The sequence below is a fragment of the Marmota monax genome, unplaced genomic scaffold (genome assembly GCF_021218885.2).
Source record: "Marmota monax isolate L192 unplaced genomic scaffold, Marmota_monax_Labrador192_F-V1.1 WCK01_AAM20220418_F8-fsc00041, whole genome shotgun sequence".
In the NCBI taxonomy this organism is placed as follows: Eukaryota; Metazoa; Chordata; class Mammalia; order Rodentia; family Sciuridae; genus Marmota; species Marmota monax.
This window is the reverse complement of record NW_026695238.1, coordinates 13,016,932-13,043,577: the sequence shown is the minus strand read 5'-3', so window position 1 is coordinate 13,043,577 and position 26,646 is coordinate 13,016,932. Positions and strand designations below refer to the sequence as shown.

Sequence of the window (26,646 nt, the reverse complement as noted above, 5' to 3'; positions counted from 1 at the left end):
TAGAGGTTATAAAAAACAAACAAACAGAAATCCTAGAAATGCAGGAAGCAATAAACCAACTTAAAAACTCAATTGAGAGTACTACCAGCAGAGTAGAACACTTAGAAGATAGAACATCAGACAATGAAGACAAAGTATTTCAACTTGAAAAGAACATAGACAGCTCAGCAAGACTGTTAAGAAACCATGAGCAGAACATCCAAGAAATATGGGATAACATTAAGAGACCAAACTTAAGAGTCATTGGGATACAGGAAGGTATAGAACTCCATACCAAAGGAATGAGCAATTTATTTAATGAAATAATACGAGAAAACTTCCCAGACTTGAAGAATGAGACAGAATCCCAAATTCTAGAAGCCTACAGGACGCCGAATGTGCAAAATTATAAGAGATCCACACCTAGACACATTATAATGAAGATGCCCAACATACAGAATAAGGAGAGAATTTTAAAAGCTACAAGAGAAAGGAAGCAGATTACATTTAGGGGCAAGCCAATCAGGATAACAGCTGATCTTTCAACACAGACTCTGAAAGCTAGAAGATCCTGGAATAACATATTTCAAACACTGAAAGAAAATGGGTTCCAACCAAGAATTGTGTATCCAGCGAAATTAAGCTTCAGGATGGAAGATGAAATTAAAACCTTCCACGACAAACAAAAGTTAAAAGAATATGCAGCTAGAAAACCATCTCTTCAAAACATCCTCAGCAAAACATTACAGGAAGAGGAAATGGAAAATAACAATGAAAACCAACAGTGGGAGGTAGGACAGTAAAGGGGGGGGAATAATCAAAGAGGAAAACAAACCATGTTTAGTAACATAAATAAACAAATATGGCTGGAACAACAACCCATATCTCAATAATAACCCTAAATGTTAATGGCTTAAACTCACCAATTAAGAGACACAGGCTAGTAGAATGGATCTCAAAACAAGACCCAACAATATGCTGCCTACAGGAGACGCATTTGATAGGAAAAGACATACATAGGCTGAAGGTGAAAGGTTGGGAAAAATCATATCACTCATATGGACTTCGGAAAAAAGCAGGAGTGTCCATACTCATATCAAATAAAATAGATTTCAAGCCAAAGTTAATCAAAAGAGATAAAGAGGGACACTACATACTGCTTAAGGGAACCATACACCAACAAGACATAACAATCATAAATATATATGCCCCAAACAATGGCGCAGCTATGTTCATCAAACAAACTCTTCTCAAGTTCAAGAGTCTAATAGACCACCATACAATAATCATGGGAGACTTCAACACACCTCTCTCGCCACTGGACAGATCTTCCAAACAAAAGTTGAATAAGGAAACTATAGAACTCAATAACACAATTAATAACCTAGACTTAATTGACATATATAGAATATACCACCCAACATCAAGCAGTTACACTTTTTTCTCAGCAGCACATGGATCCTTCTCAAAAATAGATCATATATTATGTCACAGGGCAACGCTTAGACAATATAAAGGAGTAGAGATAATACCATGCATCCTATCTGACCATAATGGAATGAAACTGAAAATCAACGATAAAAGAAGGAAGGAAAAAGCATACATCACTTGGAGAATGAACAATAGGTTACTGAATGATCAATGGGTTATAGAAGACATCAAGGAGGAAATTAAAAAATTCTTAGAGATTAATGAAAACACAGACACAACATATCGGAATCTGTGGGACACATTGAAAGCAGTTCTAAGAGGAAAATTCATTGCTTGGAGTTCATTCCTTAAAAAAAGAAAAAACCAACAAATAAATGATCTCATGCTTCATCTCAAAATCCTAGAAAAAGAAGAGCAAAACAACAGCAAAAGAAGTAGAAGGCAAGAAATAATTAAAATCAGAGCTGAAATTAATGAAATCGAAACAAAAGAAACAATTGAAAAAATTGACAAAACTAAAAGTTGGTTCTTTGAAAAAATAAACAAAATCGACAGACCCTTAGCGATGCTAGCGAAGAGGAGAGAGAACTCAAATTACTAGCATACGGGATGAAAAAGGCAATATCACAACAGACACTTCAGAAATACAGAAGATAATCAAAAATTATTTTGAATCCTTATACTCCAATAAATTAGAAGATAGTGAAGGCATCGATAAATTTCTGAAGTCATATGATCTGCCCAGATTGAGTCAGGAGGATATAGACAACCTAAACAGACCAATATCAATTGAGGAAATAGAAGAAACCATCAAAAGACTACCAACTAAGAAAAGCCCAGGACCGGATGGGTATACAGCAGAATTTTACAAAACCTTTAAAGAGGAACTAATACCAATACTTTTCAAGCTACTTCAGGAAATAGAAAAAGAGGGAGAACTTCCAAATTCATTCTACGAGGCCAACATCACCCTGATACCTAAACCAGACAAAGACACTTCAAAGAAAGAAAACTTCAGACCAATATCTCTAATGAACCTAGATGCAAAAATCCTCAATAAAATTCTGGCGAATCGGATACAAAAACATATCAAAAAAATTGTGCACCATGATCAAGTAGGATTCATCCCTGGGATGCAAGGCTGGTTCAATATACGGAAATCAATAAATGTTATTCACCACATCAATAGACTTAAAAATAAGAACCATATGATCATCTCGATAGATGCGGAAAAAGCATTCGACAAAGTACAGCATCCCTTTATGTTCAAAACTCTAGAAAAACTAGGGATAACAGGAACATACCTCAATATTGTAAAAGCAATCTATGCTAAGCCTCAGGCTAGCATCATTCTGAATGGAGAAAAATTGAAGGCATTCCCTCTAAAATCTGGAACAAGACAGGGATGCCCTCTCTCACCACTTCTGTTCAACATAGTTCTCGAAACACTGGCCAGAGCAATTAGACAGACGAAAGAAATTAAAGGCATAAAAATAGGAAAAGAAGAACTTAAATTATCACTATTTGCAGATGATATGATTCTATACCTAGCAGACCCAAAAGGCTCTACAAAGAAACTATTAGAGCTAATAAATGAATTCAGCAAAGTGGCAGGATATAAAATCAACACGCATAAATCAAAGGCATTCCTGTATATCAGCGACAAATCCTCTGAAATGGAAATGAGGACAACCACTCCATTCACAATATCTTCAAAAAAAATAAAATACTTGGGAATCAACCTAACAAAAGAGGTGAAAGACTTATACAATGAAAACTACAGAACCCTAAAGAGAGAAATAGAAGAAGATCTTAGAAGATGGAAAAATATACCCTGTTCATGGATAGGCAGAACTAACATCATCAAAATGGCGATATTACCAAAAGTTCTCTATAGGTTTAATGCAATGCCAATCAAAATCCCAAAGGCATTTCTTGTAGAAATAGAGAAAGCAATCATGAAATTCATATGGAAAAATAAAAGACCTAGAATAGCAAAAACAATGCTAAGCAGGAAGTGTGAATCAGGCGGTATAGCGATACCAGACTTCAAACTATACTACAGAGCAATAGTAACAAAAACAGCATGGTACTGGTACCAAAACAGGCGGGTGGACCAATGGTACAGAATAGAGGATACAGAAACCAATCCACAAAACTACAACTATCTTATATTTGATAAAGGGGCTAAAAGCATGCAATGGAGGAAGGATAGCATCTTCAACAAATGGTGCTGGGAAAACTGGAAATCCATATGCAACAAAATGAAACTGAATCCCTTTCTCTCGCCATGCACAAAAGTTAATTCAAAATGGATCAAGGAGCTTGACATCAAATCAGAGACACGCCGTCTGATAGAAGAAAAAGTTGGCTACGATCTACATACTGTGGGGTCGGGCTCCAAATTCCTCAATAGGACACCCATAGCACAAAAGTTAATAACTAGAATCAACAAATGGGACTTACTCAAACTAAAAAGTTTTTTCTCAGCTAAAGAAACAATAAGAGAGGTAAATAGAGAGCCTACATCCTGGGAACAAATCTTTACTCCTCACACTTCAGACAGAGCCCTAATATCCAGAGTATACAAAGAACTCCAAAAATTAGACAATAAGATAACTAACAACCCAATCAACAAATGGGCCAAGGACCTGAACAGACACTTCTCAGAGGAGGACATACAATCAATCAACAAGTACATGAAAAAATGCTCACCATCTCTAGCAGTCAGAGAAATGCAAATCAAAACCACCCTAAGATACCATCTCACTCCAGTAAGATTGGCAGCCATCATGAAGTCAAACAACAACAAGTGCTGGCGAGGATGTGGGGAAAAGGGTACACTTGTACATTGCTGGTGGGACTGCAAATTGGTGCAGCCAATTTGGAAAGCAGTATGGAGTTTTCTTGGAAAGCTGGGAATGGAGACACCATTTGACCCAGCTATTCCCCTTCTTGGTCTATTCCCTAAAGACCTAAAAAGAGCATGCTACAGGGACACTGCTACATCGATGTTCATAGCAGCTCAATTCACAATAGCAAGACTTTGGAACCAACCCAGATGCCCTTCAATAGACGAATGGATTAAAAAAATGTGGCATTTATACACAATGGAGTATTACTCTGCATTAAAAAATGACAAAATCATAGAATTTGCAGGGAAATGGATGGCACTAGAGCAGATTATGCTAAGTGAAGCTAGCCAATCCCTAAAAAGCAAATGCCAAATGTCTCATTTGATATAAGGAGAGTAACTAAGAACAGAGTAGGGACGAAGAGCATGAGAAGAAGATTAACATTAAACAGAGATGAGAGGTGGGAGGGAAAGGGAGAGAAAAGGGAAATTGCATGGAAATGGAAGGAGACCCTCAGGGTTATACAAAAGAACATACAAGAGGGAATGAGGGGAAAGGGAAAAATAATACAAGGGGGAGAAATGAAGGTCAATAGGGGGGGTAGAGAGAGAAGAAGGGTGGGGAGGGGAGGGGAGGGGGGATAGTAGAGGATAGGAAAGGCAGCAGAACACAACAGACACTAGTATGGCAATATGTAAATCAATGGATGTGTAATTGATGTGATTCTGCAATCTGTATATGGGCTAAAAATGGGAGTTCATAACTCACTTGAAGCAAAGTGTGAAAGATGATATATCAAGAACTATGTAATGTTTTGAACAACCAACAATAAAAAATAAAATTAAATTAAAAATAAAATCCTTTATTGCTTTTTTAAATTTCCAAACAAAACAAAATTTAAAATTCCTCAGCACAGGGTGTATCAGGCCCTCCAAAATTGGCTTCCAAACCCACCCTCCATGATCCAGTCTCCTGGTTCTGAAAGTGTTCCCTCCCTGCCACACACTGAAGCTTTCACCAGCTGTCCCTTGTGACTTCTCTCTCAGGAGAAGCAAGTGGCATAGGACTGTGTGTCTATAAGCATCAGAGAGGGCTTCCTCCTTCCTAAGAAAGGGCATCGCTCATGCCTCCCTCATTCAAATGCAGACTCAAACCCTCTGTTTCACAGCCCCCAGGTCAGGTCCTAGGGTTACTGGGCCTGAGTGAGCTCCATGAGGACACAGGTCAGGTTGGTGTCTTCACCGTTGTGTCCATGCCATGGTTCCTCAGCAAGAGTGAATGATGGGTGACTGGACTTGAACCCCAAACACCACCACTGAGAGCTTTTGTTACCATTTAGGAAGCTTCTGGAAATCTCCACTAAGTCTGGGTAGGCCGTCAGATTGGTGTTGCTGAACAGTTCATTCAGAAGCGACAGGCTGAAGGTCTTCTCCAGGTCACTGAGGACGGTATATACCACTGCGTTCACGGGGAACAGGTTTCTACAAGCTTCTTGAAGATGCTGGAAAACGTTGAATGAGAATTATGTCACTATGGATTTGTGGATTATAGAAGACTCTTAGGTGGGTGCCTAGACCGTTCCTCCTCTCATGAATTGCAAGAATTTTGCATGTTTGGAGACTTCTTACATAAAAATAGTCTCTTGGTTTTGTGAACCTGGCTCTCTGAGAGGTTGAGAGGAAAGCCATTTTGAAGAATAAAAGTGTGTCCAAAGTCAAATGTTGTATGGGACTCTAAGAGCCAGATTGTGTGGGGGGGTGTCCTATAGACCATGAGAAGATGTTCTGGTGATTGGACAATGACCGCTGCTCTGTCCCCAGGACTGGACTGGCCTGAAAGCCTCCTAGAAACCAGGGATCACCCTCTCCTACTGTGATCCTAGCCAAATGACAAGGAACAATTCTGAAGACAAAGAGGCAGCTTGTCCTCAGTATCCCCGGGGAGACCCAATGCTAACCCTAACCTAGAGCTCCAGAAATGTCTAAAGAACAGAAAATGACTTGGAGAGAGAACGGCAAGCGTCTGTTTCCAAATTTATTCTAAATTTGCCCTGTGAGTTGCAAAAATCTCATGCTCAAGGGTTTAAAGTAAGAGGGCCTGCAATGAAGCAGTGCTGGGGTCCCTTAATTTACCTTTAGTTTACGTTAGTATTTGCATAAAGCACCTAAGATGCTCTGCACTAGGAAGCATTCCTGCTCCCCAGCCTGCCCTCTCCCATCACCTCCCCACTAACAGTTACTGCAGAAAAAGCAACACTTTCTGTGATGCCTGCTTCTCCCACTGCCTCTTGACAGGATGGCACAGGTCCCCATTGCCACCCTGAAGTCTGACATCATGCAGTGTGGGGCTGGTTTCCGGTCCTGAGGAAATTCCCCTGACTTACGTCAAACATCCGCTCGGAGATGAAGGCGCGGTCTTGGAGGCTCATGAGGAAAGGAAACAGCTTGGTTATTGCACTCGCAATCTCCACCTTGTTTTCTTTGAAATGCCTGAAAAGGCGTTCGTGCAAAACCTGCTCCTCTCTGTTCTCGAACTCCATCTTGGGGAGCTCTGTGGCCACCCTACGAAACAAAGATACGACAGATACTGAGCTTCCAAGAGGCTGGTGATGATTTCAGACATGCAGGAAGGTCGGTGAGAGCCAATGTGTGGAATAAGGGGTCATGCGGGAAGACCAGCACGAATGCACTTATTTTAGGGAACAATCCAGGGTGCAAAGGAAGAAAACGGGGATCTGGGGAAAGACCTGCACATGGCAAAAGGACTCCCCCTGCTCTAACCAACACTGAGCTGAGCTCTTTAGAAAAGCATCAAATTGATAAATGTTAAGATCTTCTCTGGTATTGACGTGATACTGTGCTGGTTGATTTCTCATGTCAACTTGTGGGCGGGGGCTGTTTTTAAATAAGATGAGCATTTAAATTGGTGAACTAGGAGTAAGACTGTTTGCCTTCCATGATGTGGGTGGGCCTTGTCCAATCGAAGACCTAAATAGAACAAAAAGACCAAGTGAGAGAAACCAAAACTGCATCTGCCTGCTACCCACACCACAGAGTCTGGACTTGCCAACCTTCATGATCGAGAGAGCCGGCTCCTTGCCATAAATCCCTTCCTCTATATACACATCGCTTCTGTTGCGCATAGAACTCTAATACAGCGTGTGTGTGTGTGTGTGTGAGTGTGTGTGTGTGTAAAGTTACAGACAAGGGAATTTTTTTAAATGAAGTATCACAGAACCTAACACTGAAAGGCAAGTCTTATTAATCAACAACAGAGAGAGAGAGAGAGAGAGAGAGAGAGAGAGAGACATCAGAAAGATGTAAAGGAACTGTACCCTGCACCTCTCCCATCTCTAACTTCTGAAAGATTCTGCATCATCAAACTGGTTCAAAGATTCTTATCTGGTGAAGTTTGAACAGTCACAAGAATATCAGTATACTTCTCTGGTCCAATTTGGAGACTTGTACAAATATTCAAAATGAAGACACATTATTCTGTATCCCACCTGCCTATGGAGGTGATGTAATGGAGACCTCTAAGACGGCTGGTTTTCATACAGTAAGACCACGCCCAGAAAAAAGTAATTTTTGAACTCAGAAAGGCTGTAACTCTGAGTCTCACTTGGTAACTTGTTCCCCTTACATGAAATTTCTTTCTTTCTTCTTTTTTTCTTTTAGTTGTTGATGGACCTTTATTTTATTTATTTTTATGTGGTGCTAAGGATCGAACCCAGTGCCTCACACATGCCAGGCAAGCGCTCTACCACTGAGACACAGCCCCAGTCCACATGCAATTTCTTAACAGACTTCCCTGTATTTCTAATTGATATAAAGGCTTGTACGGTCTTTTTTTTTTTTAAATTCCACCATAAGAAGGTACTTCAAATGTGCACTAGGATAGAATAGTATCCTATTTCTCTGTCGAAAAAAGAAGACTTCTGGTTAAAGATGGTTGATTGAACACAATTGTTTTTCTCCTCTTTGCTAGAGTGTCCCCTAACATGACAGTCAAAGAATTAAAATCACAATGACAAAGAGGGAAATTAGACAAGAAATTAAAGTCTGAAAGAGAAAAAGTGTCAGCAGAGCCCCAGTTGCTATGTGGGTGGAAGATGCTTCTCTCTGGTCAGAAAAGGGTCAGGGTGTCCTGTGGACTCCTGGAGAGGTGACGGCTGGAGTTAGCTTTTCGGTCCCCCATCCTGAAGTATGAATGAGCAACAGACCATTGGTGTTGGTGGAAACCCACATGAAGGACTAGAACCAAGATGAGCAAAGGACAAACTTACCCCAGCAGAAACAGAGATGTGGCAGAAAACAGAATTCTAAAAACCAGAACTGTCACACAGACAAGAGAAGACCTTGTGCCCACAAAGCCATGCAGAAACAAATATCCAGAAAGTAAGACGGAGAGCCTGGAAATTTGAAATGATAGTTGAATTTTTTTAAAAAGTTAACTAGAATGGCTTTAAATGGGTTGGGGAGGGAGTTTCCCTGAACAAAGGGAGAATGCCCTAAAGGGAGAAATTAAAAGTAATTTCGAAACCTTAAATGTCAAAAACAGTTATGAAATTCTACAGACCTAGATGTAGAAGGAAATGACAAAAAATGTTACACCCTGATCCATTATTCATATAGGAAGACAAAATTGATATTTAGCTGTGCCAGGACCACCTGCAATCTCCAACTTGTTTTCTTTGAAATGTCTGAAAATGTGTTTGTGCAAACCAGTGAGAAAATATCCCATTCATGCCCTTTTCTGAGGCTCACCCATTTCACGATGTACTTTCCTCCCAGGAAAAGAAAGATTCACCCCTCTGCCCTGCTCCAGGGATGATGTCTCTGGCAGCAGAGTTCAGGCCAGGCTCTGGTTAGACACTCTCTGGTCCTCTACCAGGGTGGCAGCCATTCGAGATGGTGTGATGCATTAGCCAGAAGCAGAGTCTAGCAGGAGGGTCCTCAGGAGCAGAGGCACCGTGAGACCCCACTGAGATCTGAGAGTCATTTGTTCCTATTATCTACTCAACTCTTACTGACAAACTGGGGCAAGCAGTAGATAGAGCACGCTGAGGTTCATAGCCAGTATTGCAAAAACAGAAAAAGAATCTAAAGGAATTTGAGAAGCACTGTTCTAGAAATAAAGGCTATGTACTGCATATAATAATAAAATTATAAGAATTTCAATCTTAAGGTTATATAAAAAAATTTAATTGAGTGAGTACTAGTAAAAAATTCAGTGAAATTAATTTAAATAATATTGTTTCACATTTGATACTATAGACCAACTAGAGATATAGAGAGAATTAACTAGAAAACTCAAGAGTAACCAATAGAGTCAAAATGAGACTACAAAGCTTACAAAATAATGAAAAAATGAACATGTTGTTTTCTCTAATGCAGAAAACAAAAGAGACATAAGTTATAAGAAGGACCAAAAAAATTCATAGGAAAATATATCATTTAAAACAGATTAATTTCCATCTTAAAGTATAAATGATCAAAATAGAATCTAACTACAAGAGATACAACAAAGATTAGGGAACATTAAAAATGTTAACAGTCAAAAGCTGAGCAAGTTCCACTGGGCAAATGCAAAAAAAGATTTTTAAAAGATAGACATTCTGTCATGATTGCTAAAAACAATTTCACTTCCAGTTTAACTCCTCTAGTACATAAAAAAAGATCAAAGATGTGCAGAATATGTTTCAAAAATTAGCAAGATTGACTTATAAATAACTCTTGATCCTAAACACTTATGAACATACCATGTTTCTTGCTCTGAATTAAATTCCATAAATACTAATAATGAGAAAGTTTCCAGGTTACATGTTCTGACTATAAGACAATAGTACGATAAAACCAAAATTTTAAAACAAAAAAAAAGTTTGTTAAGAGACATATCTAAACGTAACAGAGATCTGAAAGTTCACTAGACTGCTGGTTTTGGCTCTGAATGCAAAAACGTTGGAAATCATCACTCCTCTCCTACAACAAGAAGAAAGCAACCGAAAATCAAGGGCTTTTCTTGTATCTATGAAAGAACTGAGGTCTCAGGGGAAAACTGCCAACCCCAAATCTGGAGAGACTGATAAATCTCAGCCAAGGTGAGCAACCTGGGGCAGAAGCCACCACAGCCATAGACAGGGGACATTTAAATTGTAAGTTTGGTGAATTGCCAGAAGCCGAGTGCGGAGGGAGAAATTCCTGGGGGCCAGAGTCTTAGGGCAGCCCCCAGCCTTTTGTGGCTCTTCCCTCCAAGAGCACCACCAGGTTCTCAGTGTAAAGAGCCAAGAAAACTCCCCTGCATTTCTGTCAAGGGAAAGGGAAAAGAAAAAAATTGTTAAATAACCAAACACTCTACCCAGGCTTTATGGTCCTAGGGGTAGGGCTGCTGTACATCCAGCCCCTTAGCATTGTCTCTTCTAAACGGGATGGGAAAGGGGAATAACTAAGAATACTTGCACGAGTTATAGTCCAGGGATACAGTCCTACTAAATTGTTTGTTGAGGGCCACAGCCGAGTTGGGATGACGCATGGCATTTTTGCCAGAAGTAGTGGTTGAGAGGTGACACTAGCGAGCCATTAAGATGATGACTTTTGAGTTCTGGCGGAGTTCCCGTTGAGTTCCCCTTGAGCTCTCACGGGGATTCCCGGAGAGTTCCCATTGGTTGGGGAAGTTCTGGAGGAGGGATTTTCCGGTTGCTGGTTCCTGGGGAGGCGGCGTGGCGTTTGGGGGAGTTGCCAGGAGCGTGTGTGGAGTGTGCTGGTGGAGTTCAGAAATAAAGTTTGTTCCTGCTTCAGTGGCTCGTGATTTGTGCCCAGCTGGACTGCGGCATTTGGTGGCCCGTACGGGGAAAGCCTGAAGCTCGGAGGTAAGTGAAATTGCTCGCCCCTGAGGGAAGGCGAGAGAATGGGTGACCATTTCAAAAAACAATGTGTTCTTGTTTTGATTTGTTTTGTTTTTGTTTCAAGCTGCCTATCCCTAGAACTTTCTCAGGCAAACTGGGAAAAATGGTTGGCTCAAGGTTTGAAGTTGTTCGCCCCTGAGGAAGAGATAGAAATAGACCACAAATGCACATGTCAAGAAAATATGAAAATTGATACAACAATTTTTGTTCCGTTTTTGTTTCATTCTGTTTCGGTTTTGTTTTGTGTTATCTTGATGGGTTGCATTATCTTTATAGTAGATTAGAAATTAGTAAAAAACAAACTGAAAGAATGTTAAGTAAATTGTTAGAGGTCCAGACTATGGTAGAAAACATGTTAGATCAAGCAAAAGAGAAGGTCTCTCGAGCTAGTCAGACAGAGGAAGAAAATTTAAAGGAAGAAAGCTTAGAGGAGAAACAGCTATCAGGGGGGAAGCTACAACAGGAGGCTGCTACTAACTCTGTTCTATCACCAGAGGGCGTAATTCAACCAACAGCTCCACCTATGGAGACAGCTGAGTGGCCCTCAACCCCCGTAGTTGATAAATGGGATCCTGAGACAGGACCTCAAAGATTAGCATGCCCTGTACTTGAACAGGCAGGAGGGCAGCAAATTCACCATGCTTTAGATTTCAAAACAGTGAAGCAGTTAAAGGAGGCTGTAACAACCTATGGTCCCCAAGCACCCTTCACTGTAAGCATGGTCGAATCCATTACCAACTTGGACATGACGCCAGAACTCAAAAGTCATCATCTTAATGGCTCGCTAGCGTCACCTCTCAACCACTACTTCTGGCAAAAATGCCATGCGTCATCCCGACTCGGCTGTGGCCCTCAACAATTGTTGAGATGGAATCACAAGATAACAGATGACACCTTCTCTTTCTATCCAAGGGCTCCAGTATGGACTAAAGCTGAGATGAGGTACAGACTGTTTAAGAAAGGACTTAACAACAGCATACTACAGGGACACAGCCACATCCATGTTTATAGCAGCACAATTCACAATAGCTAAACTGTGGAACCAACCCAGAAGCACTTCAGTAGATGAATGGATAGGGAAACTTTGATATATATACACAATGGAACATTACTCATCATTAAAAGAGAATAAAACCATGTAATTTGCAGGTAAATGGATGAAGTTGAAGAATATAATGCTAAGTGAAGCAAGCCAATCCCAAAAAACCAAAAGCCAAATGTTTTCTTTGATATGAGGATGCTAACTCATAATGGCGATGAGGGCTGAGCATGGGAGGAACTTTAGAGAGGGCAAAGGGGAAGGAGGGGGAAGGAGGGGGCAATGGGGTAGGAATGATGGTGGAATGAGTTAGACATTGTTACCCTTAGTACAGGTATGAAGACATGAATGGTGTGGAAATACTTTTTGTACAATCAGTGACTTGAAAAATTGTGCTCTATATGTGTAATATGAAATGAATTTCATTCTGCCATCATGTATAACAAATTAGAATAAATAAATAATTTAATTTTAAAAAAAAGAAAGAGCTCTTGGGAAATCCACAGAAAACAGAGGAAACAAGAACAAGAACTCTAGAGGAATTTGAAATCTCTGCCATCTACAGGGAGAACCAACATTCAATAGAGCCCATCATCCAACCTGATGTGTTAGGGACAGCGAATCAAGTCAAGATGGCGCCTGGCAGAGATTTGCGGTCCCCAACACCGATGGGCATGAAACCTCACATTAATGGTTCATTTACCTCCATTCCTATGACTGAATTCATCGTGTCTGATATTTTTTGGAAAAATAAAAGATAAAATATGCTGAACGTTTTATCATGTTATTTAAGAAAACAGGCTATTTAAGAAAAAATGGTCTGAAGAGACACAGCAACCATCAAAACCAGACTCAGTTATGAGACACTTTCAAATTATTAGGTAAGGATGCAACATAATGATCGTAGCTGATATGTCAAGGGTCAAAAGGAAAAAGCAGACAAGTGCAAGAATAAGTGGTGGAGAAAGCAGACAGATAAAAACTCAAAAAATAATGAACAGTGAAATGCTAGAAATCACAACCACTGTAACAAAGTGAGGAATTCTTTTGGTGGGTTTATCTGGCCAAAGAAAGAATCAGTGGGTTGAACTACATTCACAGAAATGTTTCAAATCGAAATGCAAGGAGGAAAATGAGAAAGGAAAAACAGAACCCAATATTCAAGACGGCTGGGTTGATTCCAAGAGACATTATTGGAATATCAGAGGAGAAGAAAGGGAGAGTAGAGCAGAGGATACACTTGAAGTGATAATGGTGAAGAATTCTGTGTCTAATTAATGAGACAAAAAAAAAAAGATTCAGGGGCTAGGGCTGTGGCTCAGTGGTAGAGCGCTTGCCTGGCGTGTGTGAGGCACTGGGTTCGATTCTCAGCACCATGTAAAAATAAATAAATAAAGGTCCATCAACAACTAAAAAAAAAGATTCAGGAAGCTCAGCAAACATCAAATAATTTCTACCTAGATGTACCATTCACAAACTGCAGGAAGCCAAAGACAGAAAATGTTGAAAGTAGCCAGAGGGGTAAAGCCCTTATCCATGGAGGGACAAGACTAAAAGTAACACCTGATTTCTCTTTAGCAACTAATACTGGAGTCCTAGGCTGGGGAGCCCTCATTCTGGGGGTCCCAACAGACCAGGTGCAGTCACTCACCCTGGAAACCAAGCAGAAAATGATGGGAAAAGGGAAAAGGAAGTTATTCAGTTTGGCCAGGCTGGGAAGGACAGGGGAAGCCCAGCATCCTCAGTCCTGTCTTTGGGTACTGGCAAGAGCTCTAGGATTTTACAGGGGAGGGACGAAAGTGCAGGGTGAAGACATATGCCTGGTCAAGTCGTCGTGGTCAGACTGTGTCTGGTTGGTGTCATCTCAGTATGAGCCATGAGGAGCCTTGTCACCTCAGTGATGAGAAAGCTGCTGCTGCCTGCCAGAAGTTTCAACCCTTGCCATGATGCATGCTTCCTTCTTTCTCTTTCTCCCTCCCCTTCCCCTCCCTCTCCCCTCCCCCTCCTCCTCTCCCACTCCCCCTCCCTCCCCCTCTCCCTCCTTCCTCCTCCTCCTTCTTCTTCCTCCCCCTCCCCCTCCCCTCCCCCTCCCCTCCTTCCTCCTCCTCCTCCTCCTCCTCCTCCTCCTCCTCCTCCTCCTCCTCCTCTCCTTCTTCTTCTTTTTGACAGTACTCAGGATAGAACCCAGTGGTGCTCTACCACTGAGCTCCACTCTCAGCCCTTCTTATTTTATTTTGAGACAGGATGTGGCGAGAGAGAGTGACTCAGAGGAAAAAAAAATTAAGTGAGAAAGGCAAGACGGAATTAATTACACAATGACTGAGTCCAGCTTAGGTGCAAGGTCTTTAGGTGCTGGTCCAGTGGTCTGGAACAGGATGTTGTACAGGTGGCAGTTGACATCACGCCCCTGCAAATCTTGAAACTATCTTCATCTCTCTTTTCTTGCTGCCTTCAGCCTTGAAGGCAGAGGATCACCAACTTTAACAAACATTCTTTAAATGATTAATATGTCTACCAGCAGATTTGATCAGGAATCTGACCCAAAGTTTATGCTAGCAAAGGAGAGAGGCCAAAGGAAGGCAGAGAGACCAAGTTTGACCCTGCCTCAGTTACCCAGTGGACATCCATGAGCCCAGCTGAATAGTTAGTGCTTTAGCAAGAATACCCTCAAAGTCCCTGTTACAAAATGACATAACTCAAAAGGGGAGAAAAATATTTATAACGATAAAAAAAGAAAAGCACCAATCTAGACTTCCATTTTCTGTGAAAGTAACTTTGCCAGTGACAGAGAAATGAAGAAACAGAAACTGGGGGAATTTGTTGCCACGTGATCTATCTTGCAAGTAATATTAAGAGATATTCTTCATAAAGAAGAAATATGAAATGAGTTAGAAACTCAGATCTACTTAAAGCAGAGAGCATCAGAAAAGGAATAAAAGCTGATACAAGTAATTGTTTTTCCTATTTTAACATGACCTAAGAAACAGTGATTTGTTCAAGGAAAAACAGCAAAAGTCGACTGGATGATTCTAGTGTGTGGGTAAGTGAAATAACTGGGAGCAATGTTCAAAAAGGATAATAAGAAGTTTGTAATTTCAAGTGGGCATGATTAGTGTAAAAATGTATTGCAAGTGTAAGGGTAGGCATAATTGTAACAATCATGTTGGAAGGTAGTATCTATTAAATTCTATCTAACTTTTTATACACAATCTATATGTTAAAATAGTCATCAAAAATCCATTTATCAAAGAGCAACAAGGGATGAATTTAAGGCAAATGTAACTAATATTCATTTCTTCTCATAAGGTAAAGGATGGTAAAGGTCCTAATCAGAAGCAAAACATCTTGGTATGATTTCATACTTATAGAAAAGTTGCAAATAATGACTTTTTTTTTAGTATATTCTCTAATTTCTATTTGTCTATAGATTCTTTTTTCCTGAATCATTGGCAAATAGGTTGCACCTATCATTCATTCTTATCCCTCAATATTTCTGTATTTCCTAACAAAGTAGCATCAAAACATGCGAGGCATAAAGAAGAATGAAATGTTGGCATTTGCCAGTAAATGGATGGAATTGAAGACTGTCATGCTAAGTAAAATAAGCCAACCCCAAAAAACCAAAGGTCAAATGTTCTCTCTGATATGCGGATACTAACACATGATAAGGGGCAGAGGCAGATAGAAGTTCATTGGATTAGACAAAGGAGAATGAAGGGAAGGGAGTGGGGATGGGAATAGGAAAGACAGTAGAATGAATCAGACAGAACTTTCCTACGTTCATATATGAATACACCATCAGTGTAAGTCCACATCATGTACAACCACAAGAATGAGAGATTATACTCCACATATGGGTGACATGTCAAAATATACTCTACTGTCATGTATATCTAAAAAGAACAAATTTTAAAAATTTTTAAATGCAAGGCAAAAATTGATTGAAGACAGTGAGAAATAGACAAACCCACTACTGTTGGAGATGTCAATATTTCTCAGTAGTTGAAAATCAGTGAGGATGCAGTTGACCGGAACCGCAATAGCAATGAACTTGATCTAAGTGACACTTATGTAATATTCCATTCAGTGACAGAAGAATACACACAGTCTTTAAGTTCACATGGAACATTTTCCAAGATTTGCCATATTCTGAGCCACAAATCACACCTTAGCAAATTTAAAAGAATAGAAATCATGAAAAGTATGCTGTTTGACTACAGTGGAATTAAACTAGAAAGCAATAACAGAAAGATAGCTAGAAAATCCCAAACTATTTAGAGATTAAAAAACACAGTTCTAAGAGTCAAAGGAAATGTCTCAAAATAAGTTTTTAAATATTCTGAACTTAATCCCAGTGGCTCAGGAAGCTGAGACAGGAGGATTGTGAGTTCAAAGCCAGCCTCAGCAATGGTGAGGCACTAAGCAATTCAGTGAGACCCTGTCTCTAAATAAAATTCAAAATAGGTCTGGGGATGTGGGTTAGTGGTTGAGTACCCCTGAGTTCAATCCCTGGTACCAAATAAATAAATTAATTAAATATTTTTAACTAAATGAAAATAAGAACCTAACTATCAACATTTATGGAATGCAGTAAAGACATGCTTAGAAGGAAATGTACAGCATTGAATACATATATTAGGAAGGAAGAGCCTGGTATGGTGGCACACACCTGGAATCCCAGCAACCTGAAAGGCTGAAGCAGGAGGATTGCAAGTTCAAGGCCAACTGGGGCAATTTAGAGAGTCCCTGTTTCAAAATAAAAAGGGCTATAAATGTAGCTCAGTGGTAGAGCACCTCCCGAAATGAAGGAGACCCTAGGTTCAATCCTCAGTACTGCAAAAAGAAAAGAAGTAAGATCTCAATCAATAATCTATGCTTCTATCTGAGGAAATTGAAGAAAAAAAAAAGAGCAATTGAAGCTTAATGCAAACAGAAGAAAACAAGCAATAAAAATTAACATAGAAATTAATAAAATTGAAGTTGGGAAAAGTGACGCACACACACCTATAATCCCAGCGACTCAGGAGGCTGAGCCAAGAGGATTACAAATTCAAGCCAGCCTCAGCAATTTAGCAAGGACCTGTATCAAAATTAAAAAATAAAAAGGGCTGGGGATGTAGTTCAGCAGTAAAGCACCCCTGAGTTCAATCCCCGGTGCCAAAAGAAAAAAGAAAAAAAGGAAGGAAGGAAGGAAGGAAGGAAGGAAGGAAGGAAGGAAGGAAGGAAGGAAGGAAGGAAAAATTAATGAAGTTGAAATAGGAAGGCACTAGAGAAATCCAATGAAACCAACGATCAATAAAATTGTAAATCTTGAGCCAGGCTTACAAAGAAAAACTAAACAAAACAAAACAAAACAAAAACAAACAAATAACTAAAGCCAGAAATAAAAGAAGAGTCATCACTATGAGTCCTATAGACATTAAAAGGATTAAAAAAATACTATGGGAAACCCTCCGCCTACAGAATTGATAACAGAAGAAGTGAACAAATTCCTGAAGTCATGAACTACCAAAACTCGAAAAGGAGTGTTAGACCATATGAACAGGACTCTGTCTATTAAATAAATTGAATCAGTAATGAATAGCCCTCTAAAAGAGAAATTCTAGTCCCAGATATTATCACTACTGGATTCTATCAAATATTTAAAGAGGAAATGATTTTTTTTCCTTGTGGTTTCACAGTGTCAGAAGTACCTTGGCAGAGAGTCCCAATTAGAGGATTTTTCCATACACTTTTACACTGCTTTAGTTTCTATCAACAAGACTATATTACTGTATTTGTCTTTTCTTGTGTGTTTAAAAGATCATTTTTATCCTTCTCTAGCCAGATGTGTAACAGAGTCTTGTTAAAAAACAACAACAAGCAGCACTCTCCCCACCTATCCCGTTGGTTGTTGGGGCTCATCTACTTCTGATTCCCCCAATCAAGGGTTTAAAGATCCTGCATGGACTCCAAGGGCTCATGGCCACCCAGAGCAGAACTGGCCCCCAACTCTGCAGGCTAGAAAAAGCTGAACAACAAATAGGCATTTAATTTGGATTCTAATTTTTCTAAAAAGACTTTTTTTGTGGGGGACAGAGTTGTCTGTTGGGTGGGGATAAGGAAAGCTGAGGCAGATGAAAGTGCAGAGGTCACAAGGAACCTTCAGGAGGGACCTTGAAGTTCTAGCAGCCCCAGCCCAGCCATGTGACTTTGAGTGGCTTTTAGTTCCCCCAAGAGCCAACCCACTGCCATCAACATCTGCTTTCCTAGGTTTTATTTCTTGTAGTCTTGTTCTCTTGTGGACCTGTGGAATGGGCTGGGGAGACATATGTAACAAATGCAGAGGTGACCTTACCACAGATGAGGACAAGGAGAGGAGGCTGGGACTTACCTGAAACTGAGACTTTGGGTCCACGTCTGCCGTCCCTACTGCTGGCCCCTGGGCCGTGCGCTTGGCTTAGCCGCAGCTGGGTTAGATTTCCACTACCTCTGTGCCATCCCAGAGATCAGAGGAGAAACCCCGCCAATTGGTCAACCCCTCCATCCCTCGGGGTTTGCGTCAAAAGGGGAAGAGAAAAGTGAAATTGCCCAATCATGTGAAGTGGCTGCACCAAGCACCAATACTCTAGCCTGTGCCCTGGGGAGGAGGAACGGGCCAACCCAGGAGTTCCTGAAAGACAGGGTGGGAAAGTCCATTCAACTAACAGGGACCACTGTTGTCCTGAGATGAGGTGGCATGGTTCGCACGGGGGAAGTAAATGCCATGTTTGCCCCTTCCACTTGCCACGGTGGCTGGGAAAGTGAAGCTTTGAGAATGTTCTCTCAGGCCTGTGCCTGGCCAGTCACCTTGGCCAGCCTGGACTGGAGGAGTCAGACTTAGTTATTGGAGGTGGAGACTCGTGGCATTATAAAGCTCTCAGCCTCTCTGGAGAGCATCCAGAGGTAGGAAAAGACTCTTCCCACTCCTCCAACCAAAGGCAGATGCAGAGAATTGGAGCAGAGAGGCCAAAGTGGAATTCTAAGTTGCTTGTATGTACGGGCACTTCACAACCACAGCCAGGGTGCCTGGGAACATCAGCTTCAACCATTTCATCAGAACTCGGAGGAGAGCCTCCTGGATGGAGGCTCAGAGCTGAGATGATCTAGACCTTCAAAGACAAGGTGATGCGGGAAGACAGGGCATCTTTTTTTTTGGTTATTTGTTTTTTTACTATACCTGACCCTCATTCTGAAAAGGATCTGAAACAACTTTCAAAAACAACTACATGGATATAAAGTTGAAAGACAAAGAAATTGGAGCAAAAGACAAATGAAGCAAATAAATAAAAGCAGAAATCCAGGCAGAACAATGGGTCTGAGACGGAGGCAAATGGGAGACAGGGGGTGCCTGCAGGACCGGGCGGAGACAGCACGGGCAGAACTGTCTCTTTACCTCCCTGTGACCGTGGGGCCAAGAGACCCCAGCCTGCCTCCTTGCTCCCACCCAGATTTAGGCCAAGTCAGTGGTAATCCCTACAGGCAAGTTGAAGCTCTCATTTGGCCTGGAAGATTCCTGTCCATGTGGCTGAGCACGCCAGAATCCACACGTGGAACCAGGAGTCACCACAATCTGAACCTGCGACTTTAGGCAAAGCCTGCCGAATTCCAGCTGGTGAACACAGACAGGGTGCTCACTTCCTTTCATGTCCAGTGTTGAGAGCCACAGCCAAAGGGGCCCCAGCAAACTTTCAGACTGCCAGCTGATGATTGGCTCACGGGGGGGGGGGGGGGGGGGGGGCAGCAACTTCTAGCTGATTGGCTCCTCTGCGGTGATGCTCATTGGGCTGTTTCCCCGCCCTTTCAGATGACGTAGCTGCTCATTGGGGGACTTTTTTTGGCTCCGCCCACGCGACCCAGCCAATCAGCCTCGAGAGCAGGAGGAGTGGGGGAAGTTGAGAGGCTTATGGGAAGCCGGTGGTGGCAGTTGGGCTCTGAAGGTTTTTCCTGAGGAGCTGTTTTGTTTGGCGTGTGTGGTTCTAAAAATAAAGTTCCTTTCTTTTGACAAGTGGCTCCTGAATTGTGCCCAGCCAGACTGCGGCAGTCCAGCTATGTCAGGTGACAATCCCAGAGAGACCACACAATCTTTAAAGGTGCGTTGCTCACAATTCATACCCTGGTGCCCAATTTTTGAATCAGTCAGGATTTGGGATACAAGTAACCAAACTGATTCCGGCTAACTGGGGTAGAAAATCATCGTCTTAGAAGCGTATTGGGGGGATTCCACCTCTTGGGTCCCCTTCTTCCTCCGGGAGAAGTCTTTTCTCATGTCCTTTAATAAACTTCTAATTTCTACTCTGACCTTGCCTCAGCGTGCTTCTTTGGTGTTATTCTTCAACATTGGGGAAGCAAGGACTCGTCACCGGTCAACAGCGGTAACATATTGGAGGTCCCAGACCGAGATTCTACACCGAGGTAAGTGCACGCACCCCATGTCTGTTTGAGGTGCATCTTTCTCTCTCTTTCTTTCTGGAGGGTAAGGTGGGCACCCGACGGCTACTTAAAAGCAATTAGTGCAGCCGCCACTCTTCAAGACTCGGGTGAGAGGTTTCCCGGCCTAGGCAGCTCTCAATCACCTGTTCAATACAGAGCAGGCATGTTGGGTTCTGCCAAAGCCGCTTCCAACTTTTCTGTCTGGGCCTGGAGAGCAATTGGCGTGAGTACACAGTGTCCCGAATCCCAATCTGCCTCGGATGCGTGGAGGTGGAGGAAGGAGTTTGGAACAACTGCGGAATTCCAGTCTGGGCTACACTCAGAGGATTCCTAAGGTTCCTTTCTCTTGAGCCCCCTCCCGACAGCCCTCAGGGGTATCTAGGGTGATCGGTAGATGAATGGCACTGAGGGAAAGCCCCAATCACATTTGCCTCTGTATGGGCTACGCAACACTCCCAACCCCGCATCCATTCCTCCTGGATGCTCCCCTTCCTTTGCAGGTCAGAAATGTTAGCAATTCAGGTTGTAGGACTGAGAGAAAGGCATTGGATAATTTGCAAAATCTGCCCAGGTTCCCTAAGATGCATAGGTAACTTTAACTAGTCTGTTTTACCGCCCCAATGTTTAAAATGTGTTGTGTTCCCTAAGCTGCTAGAGAGGCATTTTTAGATCAACTCCTCTGGTAATCTGCTACCTTACAACCAGTAGATATCCCTTAACACTTAGGCGGCTCCTTTAGTCTACAGAGCAAAGGCAACAAAGAGCGCATGTTTCTCTTTTGCAATGGGTTTTTAGTGGCCAGGAGGATAAGCAGTAATGCCCTTAAGTCTGAATCCTCCCAGGGTCTCGGGCACAGGGCAAACTGAGACCCTAGCACTTTGCTAAAGGGGACCAGAAACCCCTTGGCAAAGCAAGGTGAGAGACGGGTTTTCTGGACCGTTTAGGAAGCTCAAACTTAGGGAGACGTCCCTAATGAGAACAGTTTTCTCTGGCGCGGCGTGGGCGCCTGAGTCCTGTTTTCTTCTCACTCAGACGGGAGCTTCTCTCTCTCCAATACGCCAGGTGCACCACTAGCCTGCGTATTAAAAAATTGGGATAGATTTGAACCTCAGACGCTCAAGAAAAAGCGCCTCATTTTCTTGGCCTGGCCTCAATACAAACTCTGATGAAGAAACCTGGCCACCAGAGGGAAATATCAATTTTAATACAATTTTACAGTTTGATAAAATTTACAAAAAAGGAAATGGTGTGAGGTGCTGTATGTTCAGATTTTCTTTGCTCTAAGGGAAAATCCTAAATTATGCCAACAGTGTAAAGTAGACTTAGCTATGATATCTGCCATGAAGAGAAAAAATCTTGGACTCACTGAGGAAAAAGAATCAGGAGAAAAATTTGGGCCGATCAAAGTACATAACCCCTTCCCCCTTCAAGACCTAAGGCAGATAAAAACTGACTCTACTGGAAAGTTAAGAGATATGCCAGATTGCCTGGGATTGGATCTATCCAAAGGAGCTAATCCTGTAAGTAAAAGGGAAACTGAGGTACTCCCAGCAGCTGCCAGAGCCATTTTCGCTTTGGGGAATTTCCTCATCCTTCCCTGCACTGTAAGGATTGCTCCATCTCTGTCCACTTAAAAAGAAGGGACACTGAATGCAGTAAAGTCAGTCACACTGAGACCCTTGATTTTACACCTATAGTTGCCCCTCTGTGAAAACATCTGGTCCACTCATGGGGAAATCTATGGTGCCACTGCTAGGAGTCATAATTAAATGGAAGTTAAAAACCTGGAGAGATTTTTCTCTTATCTGGTCTCTCTATTTTAAAGGTTATTATAGATTGTTTCTTGGGGATGATCTTGGCTAAATGTGTGTCTAAAAGATGATTTTTTATTGTAACAATCTGGTATCTAAATGAGTTTGAAGCATTGCATAATCTTGCAGTTAAAAGTTGGGGTTAGGTAATTGTTTAGTTTGTGATTTCAGATAATTCATGCTGGAGAACTTAAATACTTAGGATAGAAAATTAAAAGAATTCTACTTCCAAGTTGGCAAGTAACTCCCAATCATTTAGTTTTATTTTGAACTGGGTAGCCTGAGAAGATTTCACTAGGTGTACCAGAGCATTAACTTGGGCAAGGATAGTAAATTATGATATGGTATCTTTCCCCTCAGTGTGTAAGATTTAGGAAAAAAATGTTGAATTGGAACGTTGGTCTGGCTTATTGAAATAACATTGAATAGCAACAGTCTTAAATTTTTAAAGCTTAATTTTGGATATACATGGTAGTGTGTGGTTCTCTTTTAAAATTTTTTTCAAATGACTTAATGTAACTTAATACTACTTTAGGAACTTCAGAACAAAGGAAGTGACTTAATGATCCTAAAGAAATTTCTTCTGATGGTAGAGATCCTATTTTCAGTTTTGTGTGAGCAAGTTTTTCTAGTGTAGGAAAATGTAAAGATATGAAATTTTGTAAATTGTATCTTAAACTTGTATCATAATTTTCAACATCCAAACCTGAAAATTGTGACTTATGGTTAAAATGCCTTAGGCATGAGGTTTCTGCTCAGAATTCCAGTTTTCCCAGTTCCTTCCAGACCTCAGCCAGGACTTAAGTTGATATGCAAATAGAAGTCTGGAGCACTTAGTAGGAGACAGATCTGAGGCCCAAGAAAAAAAAGAGTAAAAGTGTCTTTTTATGGGAACTCAAACTAGATTAAACCAAAGAGTAAATTGTATGGCATTTACTAATTACTGGCCGGTCAATTTTTTCTAGGACTTTTGCTTTTTCTTAGATTCTGTATTTTTTTTTTTAGTTCATGATTTTGATCCTACAGACAAGTTAATGTTTTTCTGATAAGTTCTATTTTTGATCAACTGGAATTTTTTTAAACATTGCAATGAGATTTCACCTGAAAAAGCTACAAGGCCTTTACTATTGTGTTGTGTTACACTTGTGTTACGTGTTGTATGTCGGTATGTCTGTGTGTATGTCCATATATCGTGCAGTGATATGACAATTGACAGATGAGGAGCGCTCATGAAAAATTTTTAAAAAATGGATCCAAATATCTTTGATTCACGTGATTCAAATGGCTCAATTTAAATTTGGTAAATAGATGAAAAAATATGTCTATAAAATTTACAAGTATTGTTTCAAAATGTGAACAGAAAAAAGTTAACAGATGAGAAAGAGAAACTAAAAGGTTCTAGGTATGGATTTAATAGAGGGAAAATGTGTTTCTGGATAAGAGTCTATATGATTAAGTAATTAAGAGGGTTTAAGTAAATGATATAAAAAAGGTCTGTGTAAGTTGCTTATAAGTGTAAGTTTTTGAGCAAGTAATCTTAAAGAAATTAAACAGCTGGTTAAACAAGTACTGTTTTTAGAGAATTGTGCCATGTTATTTCTTTAAAAAGCTAAACTTGATTAATATAAAAACATCAATGTAATTGTGGTGTTAATGTGTTCATATCTTCCAGGTATACAAGTCTGTAAGGTAGAAGTTTTAAAAGAGCATTGTATCAAGCTGGTGTTCTAAAGTTGTATGGTAATTTTAGGCTTAAAAAGAAAAACATGTTGCAGATTTATTTATATCATTTGTGTTCTATAACTGGATTTGTTATCAATAAGATATGTAAAGTTCTATGTTACTTTTTACACTGAGATACAATTTAAATGTATTTTTAAGTTAATGAGAGCCTAATCTGTGTGAAGGTTTTATTGCAAAACACAAAAGTACTTTGCTACTTTTCTACAAAAGGTTAAAAGCTTTCAGCCTTTCTTTAATTCATGTTTTAGATGTGATATTATGTTGTGTTTGCTCAAGTTCACAACAATTTATGTAGGCTTTGTAAAATGATGTTTAAAAAGCAAAGATCAGTTTCAGAACTACAGTACTTAAGATTTATGAAGAGCACTGCCTTACTTGAGATAAGGCTCTGTCCCATCTCACTGCATGTGAAAGTGACTATGGAAGAAGTAGGCCAGATTTCAGTACATTTAAAGTTGTGTCCAGAAGTTGGTTTTTGTCACGATTACCAGGATCTCAAACAAGGGATTATAATGTATAACTCTACCAAAATTCAAGGTAGCTATTACATGAACTAAATATGTTTTTACTCTTGATAATTTTATTTTGTAGTTTTCTTATAAATGATTTAAGATTGCCTGTTAATGTTTTGCAGAGGTACTGCTTTAAGAACACACAACCTGGGTTAATTTAAGATAAGGAGTTATCACCTACAGGAGAGAGAGATAGACATTAAAGCCCAGTACTCTTAGTATAAGGCTGTTGAAACTTATTTGCTGGATGTTTAAGATTAAGTTTTAAAATTAAAGTTAAATTAAAAGGGCCAAGAAAACCAATATTTGGCTCTTGCCCTCTAAGTCAGTCTGAATCAGGGAATAGGGGACTTCTCCAAAGAGCTTTGCAACTCTAGGCCACATAACCTCCCGATCAGGGAGATTAATGAGACCAGTGGAGGACAGAAAGCCAATCAGTGCATTTGCTGTGAAGAGGAGGGTCATCAGAAAAGGGAGACATCCCTGATGCTTCCAAGGGAAGCCACATGGTCAAGCAAGGCCTGGACCCATCCTAGCGCAAATGGCACTAGCAGAACTGAGAAGCTGCTGTAAGTTCCCAGAGGACTCCCAGGGAAGCTCAGCTGACTGTTAACAATAGATAAAAACAAAAGTCAGTTTGACTTGCTTCATCTTAAACACTTAGCAAAGACAGTCAAAGCCAAAGCACAGCTGTTCTTGGACATTTTAAATAATAATAATAGTTAAATGTAACTTCCAAAAATAAGTAAACTGGAGGCTGCAAAAGAGATTCTCAGACAGGAATGCCTGATAACTATCAAAAGGAACTGCCAGAGTAGTTTTTAGTTTAAGGCCTTTATTTCTAACCTACACAGGTAGGCTTAGTGTTTGCAAGTATGGTTATCCAGCCCTAAGTAACAGAATTAAAAATTTCTCTATTAGACACAGAGGTCATACTAGTAAAAGGATTTTTCAAGATCAGACGACATTAAATTATTAAACTGTATCTTAAGGAAAAGGACATCTGTAACCCTAAAAGTTAAATGTTGTGTTTACATCCCTGACATTTCTCGCAATGTGACAAATATCCTTAAAGATTTACATGCTCAGATAGAAGCCATGTCCTCAGCAACTTTGTCATGGAAACAATATCTTAGCTCCTGGTTCTTGGTACTTCCTGGTGGAAAACATTGTTAGTCTTTGTCTTTGCCATCATACTCATTGGCATATTCCTGTGCTATCGCATTTATTGCTGCATCAGTATGGTTCCAATACTAATGAATTCTTGTTTCTCTTATAGACCATCCATCACTCAAATGGCCCTCCAGACTATTACTTCTCAATCAGACTTCTATCATGGACCACTCGATAGACCAGATTTTTAAAGGGGGACTCCAAACTGCTTGCCCCACATCGTCCCTTTTCAGCCTGAAGAAGCCAGAAAGATCTTCTTCGCCCCCCTTCCTTACAGCAGTAAGGAGTTCCCAAATTAGAGGGGGGAATGAAGCCAGATTTAAAGTTAGGTAGTCAGTGTAGTTAGATAAATCGGGTCTAATGCCGAGTGAAATCTAAAATGGAGGCTATGCTGGCAATGATTCTGGGAAACGCAGGACAACTCATGGAATGTTAATGAAGTCCCGAAAAGGCCCTAGGCCAAAGTCCACCTCAAAGAAATGTTAATGAATAGCCCCCAGCAAAAAGGTGCTGACTCAGAAGTCCTTCCTGACCAGATTACTTCTTTGGCCCACCTGTGTCCCACTCCTCGGGCCTTCCCACCTACATTCCATCACTGAAAGAACTATAAAAAGGGGAAGACAACATCACTTCCACAGATTCCACCTCTTGGGTCCCCTTCTTCCTCCGGGAGAAGTCTTTTCTGCTGTCCTTTAATAAACTTCTAATTTCTACTCTGAAAAAAAAAAAAGAAGCATATTGGGTCACT

At 40.7% G+C, this 26,646-nt stretch overlaps 1 protein-coding gene across 1 annotated transcript in view; it reads right to left on the bottom strand.

Moving 5' to 3' along the window:
- The window catches only part of Sp140 (SP140 nuclear body protein), a 74,896-nt gene extending 56,098 nt beyond the window's left edge, over positions 1-18,798 (bottom strand). The window contains 3 exon segments of the mRNA XM_058577569.1: positions 5,459-5,766; positions 6,649-6,826; positions 18,582-18,798. Coding sequence (XP_058433552.1) covers positions 5,459-5,766; positions 6,649-6,804 — 464 coding nt within the window. The 5' untranslated portion in view covers positions 6,805-6,826; positions 18,582-18,798.
- Between the last annotated feature and the right edge of the window lie 7,848 nt (positions 18,799-26,646).